General features: G+C 38.6%; 1 protein-coding gene across 1 annotated transcript; it reads right to left on the bottom strand.

Moving 5' to 3' along the window:
- Window positions 1-16,143: 16,143 nt before the first annotated feature.
- Window positions 16,144-16,924, bottom strand: LOC138877779 (uncharacterized). The gene is made up of 2 exons (XM_070157416.1): window positions 16,281-16,924; window positions 16,144-16,183 (listed from the first exon to the last, which is right to left on the bottom strand). Exons 1-2 carry the CDS (start codon window positions 16,922-16,924, stop codon window positions 16,144-16,146), a joined length of 684 nt encoding a protein of 227 aa, XP_070013517.1.
- Window positions 16,925-17,160: the final 236 nt, after the last annotated feature.

The raw sequence follows: 17,160 nt of genomic DNA, 5'->3' as shown, positions 1-17,160 counted from the left end.
TGTGCCCGAGGTAGGCCTAACGACAAATAAACTTGGAGAAATTTTAATGAATTTCATAATATAAAAATAGTTGAATCTTAAAATGACACTAATATAATAATAAACTAAGTCACTGTTGGCACTTGATCTTATTACATTTTAGGAAAAGCAAGTAAATCTAGCCTATTTGGTCCTAGAAGGACCTTCCCCAGATTCGATCTTCCGGACTCCATCATATAAATTCCTTAGCTCGTGTAGTCCCAACAGCAAGTAGCCTCTGGCCAGATGTCCTCCTTCAGCTCCTTCAACGTTCTGGCAATTTTCAATTCTCTTTATGACTTTGCCTTCCAGCTCCACTATTCCTCGCTCCAGATATTATAGTTTCCTGTTGGAAGTGATTGCCATCTCTTTCCACTCCTCGATCAACCTCACATTCCTCTCATGCATTTCCCGGTGCTCATTCTCAGAGTTGCGGACCCTCTTGCGCAGCCTGTTGTATTTGACTTGAGCTTCAGCTTCCTCATCTATGATTTTGTTCCCTCGAATGGTCCCTGATATCACCATTCCTTTCAGATTGTCTTCCAACCATGCTGAATAGAGAGGCTCGCACCCTACGTGATACCTGTCTGGCTCAACAGTGCTTTTCTCCACAATGATTTTGCAGTGCCACATGTGTTGAGCTTGGCACTTGTAAGGGATGTCGTCATCTTGAAAGTCTGCCCTGAAATGACTCATCTTGGCAACCCTTGGTACAACCTATTTTCTGCCTGCTTGCCTCATAACTCGCATAGGGACATATGGGTATATCCCTCTCAACCCAATCAGCACCAAGTGCGGAGCATCCCTGGATCTGATAATAAACTCGTCTGTTGGGAACCATTCAAACATCCACTGCACCTGTTTCCCGGTCAGACTGTCATTCTTTGGCACTTTCCGGCTGGGCAAATCTATCTGGAGTGTAAGTCATATGCTTAGGGTGATGGAAGGAAATATGGTTGTTCCAAGCCGTTCGTGGAAATTCTTGACGATAGCGCCCCTTTTGGCAATGCTCCAGCAGCCATAACTACAACAACAAATTACAACCCTCGAAATGTTTGACCCCTCTTTGACAGTGCTCCAAAGCCCTGTAGATGTCGGCTATGATCATGGGGACTATGGTATATGTCTATCCATTAATCCTTTCCATCAGAGTCTTGGCGACCATGGCCAACCTAGTGTAGATTCTTCCCTTTTTCATTGGGAACACTATCAGGCCTAGAAAGCATACAATGAATACAAACACTCTGTGGTGGATGTGACTTAGAGAAGTGAGAAAGATCTCATCATGGTAAGTGCAGAAAGACTTGCTATGGCCATACCTCTCGTACAAGTATTTGAAAGGTATGTAGGAGTCCTTCAAGCACACTAGGTTGGCATTCTTCTTCAGCCCCATCATCTTCAACAATCCCCGGCCGGTACAGTTTTCTGGGACCAATAGCTCAGGACTGTCCCAAGTCAATCCTGCAAGCACTCCTATTTCCTCTAAAACCGGTGTCATTTCTATGTTACCGAAATGAAACACAGCTCTTTCACTATCCCAGAATAAAGTGGCAGCCTCGATCAATTTGTTGTTTGGCTCAATATCTAGCAAGGAAGGCAGGTTACCCAGGTACTTTCTCACATGTTTCTTGCCACTTGAGGAAAGGTCCTCCCACCAATCTAGCAGCAATGGTGGGATGTTGCTAACCATACCGAATCTGGGGACCTCGTGCCTCATTTTCTGCAAAACAAAAGGGTTAGACCTTACCCCCACCAAACTCGACTATTTATACATTTATGATCAACATATCGACATTTAGTTCTCCAAATTAATGCACAGAAAGTGGTTGTGTCCGTTGGGATTATGGAAAACCCGATGGACTTTGGATAAGACTTATCTTAAAGGATCATTATGTGGACAACATAACTAATTCGACTAGGTTTGACCATGATGCATGCACAATTTTAACCATAATAAGGTTTCTATAGGGTTTTAGACTGTTACCCTCAAGCGGACAACTCGAGAGGGAAGGCACGGAATCGTCAACTGCATCACTGATCGACTGGTTTTATTGCAAATAAGCCTTTCTGAATTTAAGATGTAGTAAATAGGAAGAGCGCAACCACTCATTAAAGCGGTGCTATAGGATTTGATACACACGAGTGGAATATGATGCGGAGCATGATTTATGCAGCAATTAATAACATGTAGTCAAGTATTTTCACATAAGGAAAAGTAAATACAGTATTTAAATAATTGAAAGACGGTTACAAGAAAATAAAATAAAAAGACAAGTCAGTTTCAGGGATAAAGAATCATAAATGCTTAAAAATGGACAGTTAAATTCAAATAAGGGAGAAGGGTACGGGATAAAGCATGCTTGGACTGATTTGTAAAAAGACAAGTTCGTTATGGTAAGAGCCTAAACGATATCCCCACTAGAGTCGCCATGTTATCGCGCCCCCTTTTTTACCCCTCCGCTGAGAGAGGTCCGTGTTTCGACATTCATGGGGTGTGATAACTCCTTTCCTTTTGAGAATTGGGTATTTGAAGAGTCGCCACCTAATGAGTTATGGTGCATTAGGGCACCTAGAGTGATTAACTCTTGGATTAGTTTGCATTACCAGAAATTAGGGTAAGGGCTCGAAATGACCTCGAGGTGAAGGTGTTAGGCACCCCTCTTGGTCTACAACTGTGGGTCCCGGTCAAACTTATATTCACAAATTAGTCCATCACAAATAAACAGTTGAATCAAATAGGTTGCAGGTAAAGCACGTTGGATAACTCAAATAATAAGATAAAGATTTTTGAACAAGTTGTATAGAACAAAGTTTTAAACAGAAAAGGAATTTTGGAAAAAAAAAGGAGGAGTCCTAGGTTGGTTAGCCTATAGGATCACCCCACACAATGTCCGATAAACACTCCTCAATGAGGGTCTACACGTGATATTAGCACGTAGTCATCATATCCCATATCTACCCTTCCCATCCCCGTAGTGGTCATTTAAAGCGAGTGTTTGGTGAGCAATCTCTATTGTGTGATGTTACCCGTCCCTTCTTAATGGTATTGGAGGGATTTAGGACCTCTACCTATAGATGGTTCTAGACAGACCCCTAAGGTTTTAAAGGTGAAAATACTAAGATGACATGCAAGAACAATTAGGACTTTAGCACATAAAAAAAGGAAGGAGAAAATAAGAGGCTCAGTTTACCTCCACATAAAAGGCATGTAAACAGCACGACTCAAACACAAACAAAGGCCTTTTTGTTAAACAGTATCCTAAGGCATGATGTCTAAGTGAATGTACAGAAAACATGCAGTTTGCTTTATAAACTCAGAAACAATGACCCTAGCAATTGCCTATTGATTTTTTTTAAAACCTGTTAAACCAGAATAACCTAAGTCATAGAAACAGTTTAAGAGTTGCAAGATTTGAAAATGTCCTATAGGCTTGCCTGTACACGAAGTACTGATGACTACATTTTATATAGTGGAACAAGGCAAGTTTAAAACAGACTCTTTTAATCCCTATAGGCATGCTGTCTAATAATAGATTAAGGCAGTTTTTAAAAGAACTCATTTCAGGGAAATATAAACCACTTAATTAAACCAATTTAGAAGTGAGCTAATCGTTAACCAAATTAATTTATTTAAAACCAAACTAGTTTAGATCTATAGGCAGAATTTCTGGTGTTGTTCCCTATAGGCATGATATCTAATTTTAATACTGATTTTAGAGACTTGCAGGCATGATGACAAATGAGAAACATGTAAACACTTGTTATAACAGAGGCTGGATTGAATTATATCCTATAGGCATGACATCTACTTGTGAAACTGATTTAAGACCTATTAAACATGATTTCTATTATGGAATCAATTGAGACCTATAGACATGATTTTTAACATAACAAGATACAGAAGTCTTATAGGCATGGTTTCTACTTATAAAGGAAAATATAGCAAATTATAAAGTCCTATAGCATGGTTCCTACCCGTAGTACCCCACAAACATGTAACTACCCACCCTTTTTCACTAGTTACCCCAATATTCGTTTACAAATTATTACAAACCATATGAATGAATTACATAAGTAAATAAGAAAATAAAAAGTTATTCTATAGGGAGCCTACAAATAGGCCCAGATTTCCAAAACCTCCAATAGCCTCAAATGCATCAATTCCATAGACAATGTCATAGTCTAGGTGCATCAAAGTTCCTTAAGGATCTCAAGGATCCCGGGTAGTACTTACTCCTAGACTTAGTAACCAAATTGAATGAGTGCAGTGTGGAAAGGCCAACCTTAGTATGCCAGAGTTCAGAGGGTTCTCAAGAGGATCCCAAGGCAATACACATACTGGAGGGGGCAAAACTTATTGACTTAGGAGTGGAGTGAAAGTGCTTGACACAAGTTGAAAAGTTTTAGTGGGAAAATTGTATTAAAAGAGAAGGTTTATTTGAAATACTTTGTGGAGTAAAAGAAGGAGTCATGCAGTAAAATAATTTTGAAAAGAGAGTTGCGTGATTGGACAATAGTAAATCAAACATGAAGTCCAAAACCAAATCAGCAATACTTAAAGAGAACAGAACCAAACATAAGGAACAAACCTACATACAGGGGTGATAGGGATTGAGGATACATGGAACACATGATAGTAAACACATAACAGGCAAAAGTAATTGGTATAGACATGCTCAGAAACAATTGATCAGACATAGAGGGGGGTAACATGTCTACACTGATCCTAAGGAAGGGGAGTACATGACATGCTAATTAGGTAATCATATTAACTGCAGGTTTCACAGCAGAACCATAAGTAAAAGCAAACTACAATTAGGGTGAACTGAAGCAATAAAAGAACTATATTATTTTTGGAACTTGAAATGAAATTAGAACATACCAGTAAAGAAGACAGTAAGCAAAAGTGAAAGAGTAGGAGAGCACAATAGTTAGTCTTGGCTTGCAGCTGGCTAACTCAGAATAGTAGCAAGTAGCACAAAAGAGAGAGAGAGAGAGAGAGCAGAAAGTTTAAGTGAGAGAGAGAGAGAGCTTTTGAACCAAAGTGTTCGTGTGTTTGTGTTAATTAGAGAGTGTGTATATATAGTTGTTCGAAAATTAGGTAAAATAAGGCAATAATCATAGTAGCATAACAATTATGGAACTCAGAACCAATTAGAGCAAAATTAGGACAAGTACTCCCTTAAGTTAAGGGAATCAATTCAAACGGTAGGAATAAGTAGCATATAAGGAAAGAAATTAGTGTATGACTAATAAGGAAAGAATCAAATTCAGTAAGTATTGGGTAAACAATTAGGGCTAAATTCAGAATACTCTTAATTAAGGAAATAGTTGGTAAGAATTAAGTACCACTGCAGACAAGGTAGGCGAATCAGTTAATTTGAATAGAAGAGGTAGATATTGAGGGTTTAAAGGAAGGTCATTCAATCAAACCATAAAATAGAAATTCCAGAATCAATCAAAGAGGAAGTCATAATTCAGTGTTTAGCATATAAATAGAGTAAAATAAGAATAACCAGTCATAGCAAACATGCAGGTTAAACAATATCGATAGAAAGAGGCAAGTCTGAATAATCAAGATGAAAACATACAGAGATGATATAAGTTAGGCATAAGAAATTCAGTATAAAACACATTCAAAGTGAAATAGTCACAAAAACTCAAACAAGAATAGATTAGTCACAAAATCAAACGAAGAGACCCTAGAAAAATTAGGGCTTTCAACATAGGAAAGCTGAAGAGGTAGTAAAATCATACAATCAGTCAAAATATGCAAGAGATAGAAGTTTAAAGATAACGAATCGATTTAAACAAGGTTTTAGAAGAAGTTCCGAAAACCCTAATTTTAGAAGAAGGTGAAAACACTTTGAAATCGATGATTCTTGTAAAGAGTTACAAGGATAGTGTAAAACACCAAAGAAACAGACTCAAATCGTTTAAAAATTGTGCAGATCTAGGAGATGTAAGCAAAATTAGGGTTTCACAAGAAACCCAAGTAGAGATGAAAGAACCTGTCTAAAATCTCAAGGATCATAACAAGTACAACATGATTTTGCTCGAAATCATACTGAAGTAGCCAAGAATAGACCAGATGGCAAACCTTAGATGCAAGTCGGTGTGGTCCAAGGCCCTTGAAGACCTTAGAGAAGGCGACCATGGAAATAGAGGAGCCATTGGAGGTTTAGGAGTTGAAGGGAGATCACTGGAGAAGACCGGAGAAGAAAGTCGGCGGTTGAAGGAGCTAGGGTTAGGTTGAGTTGTTGAGAGAGGAGAGGAGATGAGAGAATACAGAGGCGGTGATCTCTAAATAATGAGCTAGGGTTAGGGGTCGTTCGGAATTAAAAATGGTAAGAACTGACGAGGGCCGTTGATCTTTTTGATCAACGGCCAGGATTTAATATGGATTTGGGTCGGGTAGGCGGGTTCAGGACTTGGGTTAGGTGTTTTTAATTTGAAATTGGGATGGGTTTGGGTTTAAATTGGGCTACAAGCTATATTTTAAATAGACAATTTTCCCTATATAATTTATAATAAATGATAAATAATTTCTAAAACTAATTTCATGTAGTAAAATAATTTAAAATAGATATTTAACATTTTAAAAATATAGGAGATCAATTTTACGCATATAAATGTAATTATACATTAATGGGGCTAATATTGCAATTATATGCAATTTAGCTTTAAAAATACAAAAATGCAATTATAAAATGCATAAAAAATATTTTAACCAAATTTTGGCATAAATATAGAAATTAAATGACTAAATCACCACAAAAATAATTTGAGGGATAATTATTGGGGATTTTATGAATAAAAGGGAAGGAAATAAATTAATTAAAATCCTTAAAATTATGGGAAAAATTATAAAAACCTTATACATGCTTATATATGCATATATATGTTATTTTGAAGGTATTTATGCATATAAAAAATATAGAAAAAAATTGGGTATCAACACTAACCATCAGGACCTAAGATGGATGGGGTACCTAAAAACAAGTAACTTATTTTTGCTGGGACACCGCAAGAAGAATCGAAAAGGGAAATGGTATCTTCATAGCACGTATTCTAGACACATGACAGGTGACGAGAAATTATTCGAAACTGTCACTAAACTAGATGATGGATTAGTCACCTTTGGAGACAAAATAAAAGAAAACATAATTAGAGTTGGAAGAGTTTCTCTCAGCTCATCATGTGATGTAAATGATGTATACCTGGTAGATGAACTTGCTACAATTTACTCAATATCAGTCAACTATGTGTCAATGACTATGAAGTTCATTTTAAAAAGCATGATTGGTTTATTGAAGACGAATCAGATAAAGTTATTCTATCTGGAAATAGAGATGGGAATGTCTACACTCTTAGTAATATAGACAGTCTTGGAAATCAGATTTGTCTAGCCTCTATGATTGATGATAATTGAGTTTGGCATAGAAAACTTGGTCATGCTAGCATATATACTATACAAAAACTTTTCAAATGTGATCTTGTCATTAGTCTTCCAAAACTAGATTTTTTACAAGGTCAAATCTGTGATGCATGGCAGTTAGGAAAACAAACCAGGTCCTTTTTTAAAGTTAAAAACATAGTCCCTACCACAAAACTTCTTCAACTTCTGCATATGGACCTTTTTGGTCCAACTAGAACTGCTAGTATATATAGTAGAAAATATGCTTTTGTTATAATAGATAATTTTTCTAGATTTAACTGGGTTATCTTTCTAAGTCATATGAAGCATTGAGGAATTTTGAGGTCTTCTGCAAGAAGGTAGAACGGGAAAATTGATACTAATTTTCTGCCATAAAAAGTGATCATGGAGGAGAATTTGAAAGCAAAGCATTTGAAACTTCTGCAATGATCAAGGGATTTTCCACAATTTTTCATCTCCCAGATCACCTCAACAAAATTAAGTGTACGAAAAAAAACCTTGCAAGATATGACAAGAACTATGATGGTGAAAAACTCCCTCCCACACCACTTCTGGGTAGAAGCTGTAAGCACCTCATGTCATCATTAATAGATATCTGATTTGGCTATTCTAAAAAAGACTTCATATGAACAGTGGAAAGGTAAAAGACCCAACATCATTTATTTCCATCATTTTAGCTGCAAATGTTTTATCCACAACAATGAAAAAGACAACCTTAGTATGTTTGATACAAAAAGCGATGAATGTATTTTTCTTGGATACTCTCCCTCTAATAGAGCATATAAATATTTTAATAAACGTACTTTATCTATTGAAGAATCTATACATGTTTGTATTTGTGGACGCTAACCCTCGCTCAAGGAATGAAAAACTTCATGAAGATGAGGAAATCTCCAAAGTTCCAAAGTCTGTCAATAAAGGTGAGAACACTCGTGATGAGGTGACTGATCAGCAAGATTGTTCGACTAATAAACACATAGATAACCAGGAGCCTCCTACATCTGAACAATCAAGTCCCATTAAAGATGAGCTAACATTAGTTGTTCCAAATGAATGGAAAAGTGAGCCAAGATATCCACATAAGTACATCATTGGATATTCTCAGGAAGACATGAAAATAAGAAGATCACTAAAGCAGACATCAGATATTACCCTCACATCTAAGTTCGAACCAAAAAGGGTAGATGAGGCCCTTGGGGCCGAAAACTGGATAACTGCAATACAGGAGGAGCTTGACCAATTTGAGAAGAACAAAGTATGAGAACTCATCCCTAAACCTCCAAATGTATCCATTATTTGGAACAAAAAGGGCTTATAGAAATAAGTTGAACAAGTCTGGACAAGTGGTACGAAATAAAGCTAGACTGGTTGCTCAAGGCTATTCAAAACACGAAGGAATTAACTACGAGGAAACCTTCGCTCTTGTTGCTAGGTTAAAATCTATTCGTATTTTATTAGCTTATGATGCTCACAAATATTCTAGACTATTCCAGATGGACATAAAAAATGTGTTCTTAAACAGTTTCATCTCTGAGGAAGTGTCCGCTAAGGAACCCCCAGGATTTGTAAATGAATCTTTTCCAAATCATGTCTATATGTTAACTAAAGCTTTGTACGGACTAAAGTAACCTCCTAGAGCTTGGTATGAAAGTCTAAGTTCATTCCTAGTCAAACATGGGTTTGATAGAGGTAATATTAATACTACTCTCTTTATCAAACGATCAGCTGAAGGTAGCTTAATTATGCAAATATATGTGGATGATATTGTTTTTGGAAGTATTAACCCAGTGTTATGCAAGAATTTTTTAAACATCATGAAAGGATAATTTGAAATGAGTATGATGGGAGAATTAACTTTCTTCCTTAGGCTACAAATCAAGTAATTGCAGAAAGGGACTTTCATTAGTCAAACAAAATATACAAAAGTGCTTATCAAGAAGTTTGGAATGTCTAATGCCAAGGCCATAGGGACATTTATGAGTCCATCAACCATCCTGAATGAAGATAAAGATAGTAAGAGTGTTGATGAAATATTGTATTGAGTTGTGGTTGGATATCTACTCTATCTTACAGCTAATCGACCTGATATTATGTTTAGTGTTTGCATATGAGCAAGATATTAGTCAGCTCCCAAAGAACTCCACTTGACTGATGTTAAACATATTATCAGATATATGATAGGGACATTCGACTATGGACTACATTACGAATGCTTAAATGTCTTTGATCTCAAAGGTTTTTTAGATGCAAACTTTGCAGGTGACAAAGTTGACAGGAAAAGCACAAGTGGAATGTGCCAATTACTTGAAAAATCCCTTATAGCTTGGCACATCAAGAAACAAAGTTGTGTTGCCTTATTGATCTCGGCCAAATCCACACCACAATTAAGTAGCGAGGCAATCGATGCAATAATAACCCAACAAAGGTCGGGATCGAATCCACAGGGAGTTAGAATATGAAATTAAGTGTATATCTAAGTTGATTGCAAGTTTTGCTTCCACAATGTGTTGGTGTACTACTTCTACTTTACTCTATTGAATGCGAAGATAAAACTAAAGGACAATATTTTTGGTTTTGAGTTGTTTTTCAATTGATAAAGGAATCTAGGGTCGTGACTTCACCTAGGTGGCTACCTAACGGGTTGTAAACTATAGGAAAATTTTGATTTATCGGGTTCGTTATATAGCAAACACATGCAATTGCTCACTCTATACCTCTCGGTAGTTTGAGTAATTTTGCCCGATTTGACTTTCTCAAGCCCAAATGGGTATTTGCACAAATCAAGTGATATATGATCAAGTCAGATCTTACTATATCTAGATTTGACCCTTTAATTGAGGCTATCAATTTCTTGAATTCACCCCAATTCCTTGCTAGCCAAGTTTTCCTAAGCCTAGTCTCTCTTTCTCAAGCAAAGACTAGGTCAAAAAGGCATGAATCAATGTTTGTAACCATTAATTCTATAATTTAAGCATAAACAAGGCTAGATATCACTTACCCAATCATAAACAAGCCCTAAAATTAAATACCAATAAGTACCCATACTAGAGTTGGGCCACAACCTTAGCTAAAGATTTAGCTACTCATAGAAAATGAAGAAATACAAGAAGAAATTAAGGTAGAATGCATAATCATAGATTAAACAAAGAAAACCTAATGTTAGGAAGTCAATCTAAGACAAATTTACTCAAAGAAGTAAAGAAAAACATTCAGGTGCACCTCTGCAAAACTAAACTTAACCTAAAAATAACAAAAAGTTGTATTTATACTAAGCTGAAAATATGTGATAAAAATGCTCATATGGAGGTTATCCGACCACATAATTCTGATGTGGACCGCAAAATGGGCTTCTGCGGCTGCACAATTTCAGTGCGGTCGCTTGAACTCTTCAGACTTCTGCGGTCTGCATAAAAGTAGGTGTAGCCGCACAAAAGTGATGCAGTCCGCACTCCTTCTCTTTCTAGCTCTCTGAACCTTTAGTCCCGCGGTCCGCATAAAAGTGGATGTGGCCGCACTTGATCTCCTGTGGCCGCACAATTCCAGTGCGGTCCGCACTTCCTGAGCTGGCCAAAACATACTCTCTGAATCTCCTTCTGCGGCCGCACTAGAATTGTGCAGTCCGCACTGCTATCTCATTTGCCCTGTTTTGGTTCTTGTTCACTTTAGACTCCTTTATGAGTTGATTTTTGGCTTTTTTGGCTCGTTTCCCAATATTCCTGCAAGTAAGCACATTTTGTTAGTTTTCGAGAATACCTTTGAGCATTTTTGAGCTAAAAGGCAAGTAAAAGAGAGCAAATAAGCGGTCAAAATCCCTACTTATCAACTCCTCCAAACTTAAGCTTTTGCTTGTCCTCAAGCAAATAAGTCAATTCCTACGTCCACTAGAACAAAGGTTATTTTAGCTGGCTTACGGTGAATCAGACACATGTTAATTGGGACCAACAATTACCCGTAACACATATGAATTATCAACAACGCACTGATTTGACTTTTTGAGTACAATAGTTCTAGTGCGACAGTTGACTCTATTCATCAAGGAAGCTTACTCTTTCACATAGGTCATTGTAGATCCCAAACTCCTCCTCCTATACTCTCAATTAGCAAATCTCACCTTAGAATGTAACACTCGAAACAAGGGTTGTGAAAAGTTCGTGCATCTCTCTCAAAAGAACGTCTCAAGATCGGTTTTAAGTACCATAAGCTTGCCTCTCATGTAAATCACCACAAATGTAAGCTCACTCGACTTAAAATCATGTAGGGCTTTTGCGGGATGTAATGAAGACTTTTGGATTAAGGTATGACTTGTTGTAATAGAATGGTTTCATCTTTCTTTAAGCACTCAATTTTCTCTTTTCTGCTCATACTTTCTCGACTCTTTGAGTCATTTTCTTCTTCCTCAGGGGAACTAGAGAGATGTAACGCCACTCTTTCTTGAGCATGACATTCATTTTTCTCCTTTTTCTATTCACTTCAATCTTTCTTCCTTATTCTCTTTTGGATTCCCTTCACTCTTCACTTAATTCACTTTCTTTTTGGTATTTTTTCTCTTTGTTCTTTCTTTCTTTTCTTTGCCTTCCCTTTTTTTTTCATTTCTTTGTTTTCTTTGTACCTTTCATCACTTTCAAACTCCTCTTCTCTCCCCCAAACTTATGTTTTTGCCAATTGTTTCTAAAAAATGCTAAGGAAAGATCGGGTGCCAAGAGAGGGTCACTGTAAAATGGATGAAGGCTTGTAACGTGGTTATTGAAAGAAAAATGGCTTCGGCTCAAAGGGGTTGACTAGGGATATCATATTGGTGGGCCATGGAAGATTTTAAATTTCAAATCGGATCAAGGAGAGCCTACGATCATTTCTCAAGTCAAGCTACACTTAGAATGTTTCCTAGACAAACATTCGGGGAAAGTTCTAGACCATTAGCACGGATACTTGGACTTGCAACTAAACATCTCACCTCTCATGCTTATGGATTTCTAAAGAGAATAGAGTCGAGAGCCCACAACAACCTTAGCTAAGTTTTAGAATCACAAATGGCTCGATTTGAACCACTCGATGACTGCTTAAGTCAACACAAGAGTCAAACGAGTCACAACTAAAGATATTTTCTACCAACAACTTATTTTTAACCGTACGGTCATAGGTAAATGTGTTGGTACCAAGTGAATCATGCTTGAGACCCCTTTTATTCATTACTACTATATATACCAAAACATAAAAGAAAACTGAATCAATCCCTTAAGAAGGTTGTCACACCATCCATCATTAGGAAGAGCCACCCGGTTCACACATAATCCACCTTTGGAAAGAACCGTGGCATTAAAAAAACCAAAGGCTTATTGACCACTCAAAACGTAAAAAAAGCTAGCAAATTAAAAAGAAGCTATACTATTAAGGAAAAGCAAACTAAAAAAGTTATGAAATAAACTACAGAAAGCGAGATAAAGGAATATACAAACTAAAGTCAAATGCAAATATAATATTTACATCAAATGGAGAAAATATATACATAACAAATGAAAATAAATATGAAAAGAAAATAGTATCAGAGTTATTACATTCCAAATGACAAATCATCAGAATAAACCACCCCCAAATGAAAAATAATCATTTTACCCAATGCTTAGCAAAAATAAGAATAGGGAAAGGGTAGAGAGTTAAGAGAACTCCCTATGTGGTCTCTGTCTTCATAGGATACTCAGCAACTTCAGCCTCAAGCTATATCTCATCATCACCAGGCTGAGGGCCAACTGGGTTGTTGAGCATTCGGATCATATCCTCAGCTGTGTGGGAAGTGGCAACCGGCTCCTCAGACTGGACGGATGTTGCCTCTGGAGCTGTCTGTGCTGCTGGGATAGTAGAGTCCATGAGTAGGTCCATTAGAAGGTCTCCTGCAGATTCAATCTTCTCGACCTCCTTTGTAAACTTCTCCACGGACTTCTTTGATGCTTGAGACTTCTTTATTTTCTTGGCCTGCTTGGTCAAGTTTGCAATGACCTTCCCATGTGCCTCCAGAGTATCTGTAATAGTCATTTGGTTTTCTAGAATCTTCTTCAATGCTTCCTCCACTAACAGGGGTACCTGTGGCTATGTTAGGGCTGCTGGGGCTGAGGACTGTGCTTCAACAGTATTGGAAATAGCAGTCAGCTTTGTAGTAGCTGCCTGCATCCAGTTGTTGAAACTCACTAATGTCTGGGAGACTTGCAGCGCAGTCTGAGGATAGGTAGATGAAGCTAGCACTGGCAATGGAACTGATAATCTAGCAAAAGCTGGTGGATCGGAGGATGAAGATGGTGGCATAACTCCTGTCCCTGTAGAAGTACCTGCTGCTGTTGAAGGCTCGATAGCTAAATCAGTAACCACTATCGCTTCCTCCTCAGACTGGCTAGTGGAGTTAGTAGCTTTATCCTAAAACTTGGGTTGTCAGCTCCCTGAAGGTGGTACCTGGAGAAAGGCTTTTTGGCCTTCACATCTGTATCATAATGTTTGGACTATCCTTGAAGTATTCGGTGAGGAAGTTTGGGTACTGATAGGATCTCTCACCCTTCTGAACAGCTTGAGTGATGTTGGTGGACATGATGACACAAACATTTATCGAATACCCAGCCATAATTGAGGCCACCAGAACTACATGGGGGATTGGAAGCATGTTTTCATTGAGGCATGGGTCAATGCGGCTACACACAAACGTTTTCCACCCTTTTGCTTCAAAGTTTGGGGTGGCCCGAAGAATTGGAACTCCAGCTGTGAGCCACAGAGGAGTAGACCCTAGAATTGCTAGAATCTCAGCCAACCACGGATGAGCTGCATCACCCATGGCTAGCTTTTCCAAATTCCGCACTGCCTCAACTTCTTCAAACCCACATACTTGTTCAGTGCATAGGAGTCAAAGCGGATCTTTAGATTCCGTACTTTTGTCACCTTCGTTCCCTGCTTAATGTGAGCAACATTTGCATAGAAATCCTTGACGAGGTATTCATTGGTATCTAGAAGTTTGTTGGTAAACCAGCTCTAACCTTTACGCTCTTGGAATTTCCTGAGGACAATGGGATTGTGTTTGCTCAGGTCTTCCATTAAGAACTGTCACTTAAGAGTGAGTGACCTCTGTGGCCACAATTCTTGAAACTTTGCAATGGCATTTGCACTGACAAAACGGTCCTCCCAAATCTCTGGTCACCTTGACCTCTCTAACCCTGCCACATCAGTGTATACCCCTCTCCCATCATCTGGGACATCATCATCATCATCTATATTTATTGGAGCTGGGGGAGCATGTGAGAAAGAGGGTTCAGAATCTTGACTACCCTCTTCCGAACCCTCGGATGAACTAGAAGCTGATAGGACTCATCAACCAAATAAAGTGTCCCAGGGAAATGTTGTCTTAGTTATGACTGTGCTTGCGGCTATGCTTGCATGGAGTTACCCTCATAAGCTTCCCTGGATGGGACATACTCACTGGTCTTAGAAGTGTCCGATTTTGGCGGTTACTTTCTTGCTAATAGCCTTTTGAATTGCTAGAGGTAGATTGCTCTTGCCTCGACCCCGGCCTCGGGAGGGTTCTTCCCTCCCTTGTGGTGTATCTCCTCTACCCCATGAGCGACCATCATCTACAGCACATAAGCATTAGAGATCTGTCACAATTGAAGCTCAAAGTGTATACATAAGCATGATGGAAAACTGTAGTAGTATAGCCTCAGAAGGGCAGTGCGGACCGCATAAAAATGAGTGCGGCCGCAGACAACCCATTGCGGACCGCACAAAAATAAGTGCGGCCACAGAGCCCTAGGTTCAGAATACTGGGGTCTCTGAACTTCTATCACCGCGGATCACATAAAAGTGAGTACGACCGCACAAGTCCATTGCGGGCCGCACAATTTTGAGTGCGACCGTATAAGCCAAGCTCACAATTCTCAGAACTCAAAAAACCGCGAACTGCACAAAAATGTGTGCGGCCGCATAAGTGAATCTCACCTGCTACCAAACTTAGAGGACTGCGGGCCGCACAAAAATGAGTGCGACTGCACAGCCTCTACTGTGGACCACACAAAAATGTGTGCGTCCGCATAATTCAAAATTCACCGGCAGTTGCTTAGGGTTCATGGAAATTTTGGTATCAAATGGTCATGGTCTTTGCAATCAAACCTCATTAACTAATTACCCAGACCCCAATTAATGTTCAACAAGATACTCATATGATTCTAAGCAAAAACAATAAAATATTGACATTTTGGAGCATGTAGTTAGCCCTAAATCTAAGGACAAAAGCAAATAAAAGATAAAAATTCTAATGAGGAATTGAACATACCAATAATGAAGATGTAGGTGATGAATTGAGTGAACAATTTGATTGCAAGTGGGGATATTTACTGTGCAAGTTTAGTCTTTAGGGCCTAGGAGTTCGAAAAGTGTAAAAAGGAGATAGAGGTTCTATTTATACTTTTTACTCGTGGGACCCAATTTTTTTCACATGAGTGCTGTTGTATAATTTTAATGCGGACCGTATTCTCTACCTAGCCTTTGATAAGACTGGCTGCAATGCACAAAAATGAGTGCGGCCACAGCATCAGTGCGGACCGCACAAAAATGTGTGCGGCCGCATTTCCTTAAGCGTTTTTGACAGACCAATTTCAGAGACCATGTATTTTGACACTTAGCCAAATTTTTCATACACAGTCCCTGCAATGCACACCCATTCATGCATACACTTCAAAACTAGTTAGCATAAAACCAAGCCTATCTAAAAGAAAGAAAATTAAAAAAAAAAAGAAAAAAGACATGGGTTGCCTCCCAAGAAGCGCCTGATTTAACGTCGCGGCACGACGCAAATTACCACTCATGAGAAATGAAGAACTGCCACAATGTGGCCATCATCAACCTTGCCAAGATAATGTTTGACCTGCTGCCATTGACTCTAAAGACCTCATCATTCTTATTTTTCAAATCTAGAGCACCAAAGGGGGTAACATTCTTTACTTCAAAGGGCCCACTCCATTTTGATTTCAACTTTCCTGGAAACATTCTAAACCGAGAATTGAACAATAGCACCAAATCACCTTCTTTGAACTCCTTGTTATGGATGTACTTGTCATGGAGGTACTTCATCTTCTCCTTGTAAAGGGACGAACTTGTGTAGGCATGATACCGGAATTCATCAAGCTCATTCAAATGTGCCACTCTTAGGTTTGCAGCGACATCCCACTCAAGGTTCAACTTTTTTAATGCCCACATGGCTTTATACTCAAGCTCTACAGGAAGATGACATGCCTTCCCAAACACCAATCGATATGGAGACATCCCAATCAGTGTCTTGTAGGTCGTCCGATAAGCCCAAAGAGTATCATCAAGTTTTCTTGACCAATTAGTCCGGTTGGCATTCAGTCTTTGACAAAATGCTCTTGATCTCCCGATTGGAGACTTCAACCTGTCCGCTTGCTTGAGGGTGGTAGGGGGTGGAGAATTTATGAGTGACACCATACTTGGTGAGGAAGGTATCAAAAGCCCGATTGCAAAAGTGCGAACCCTCTTTACTAATAATGGCCCGCGGAATACCAAACCTTGTGAAGATGTTCTTTTTCAAGAAGGCCACCACACTTTGAGCTTCATTGTTGGGCAAAACCACTACTTCAACCTATTTTGAAACATAATCCACAGCTACCAAAATATAAGTGTTCCCATAAGAGCTCACGAACGGTCCCATGAAATCAATACCC

Source organism: Nicotiana sylvestris, chromosome 9 (genome assembly GCF_000393655.2).
Source record: "Nicotiana sylvestris chromosome 9, ASM39365v2, whole genome shotgun sequence".
Taxonomy (NCBI): Eukaryota; Viridiplantae; Streptophyta; class Magnoliopsida; order Solanales; family Solanaceae; genus Nicotiana; species Nicotiana sylvestris.
The sequence above is the reverse complement of the archived record's forward strand: the minus strand, read 5'-3'. Positions and strand labels throughout refer to the sequence as shown.

Bases quoted from the DNA above. Each gene is read 5' to 3' on its own strand.
- LOC138877779 (XM_070157416.1), bottom strand. From the start codon at position 16,924: ATGGTGTCACTCATAAATTCTCCACCCCCTACCACCCTCAAGCAAGCG. The intron at 16,184-16,280 runs GTAATTTGCGTC...TCTTTTAGATAG, and splicing joins TTCTTCATTTCTCATGAGTG to GCTTGGTTTTATGCTAACTA.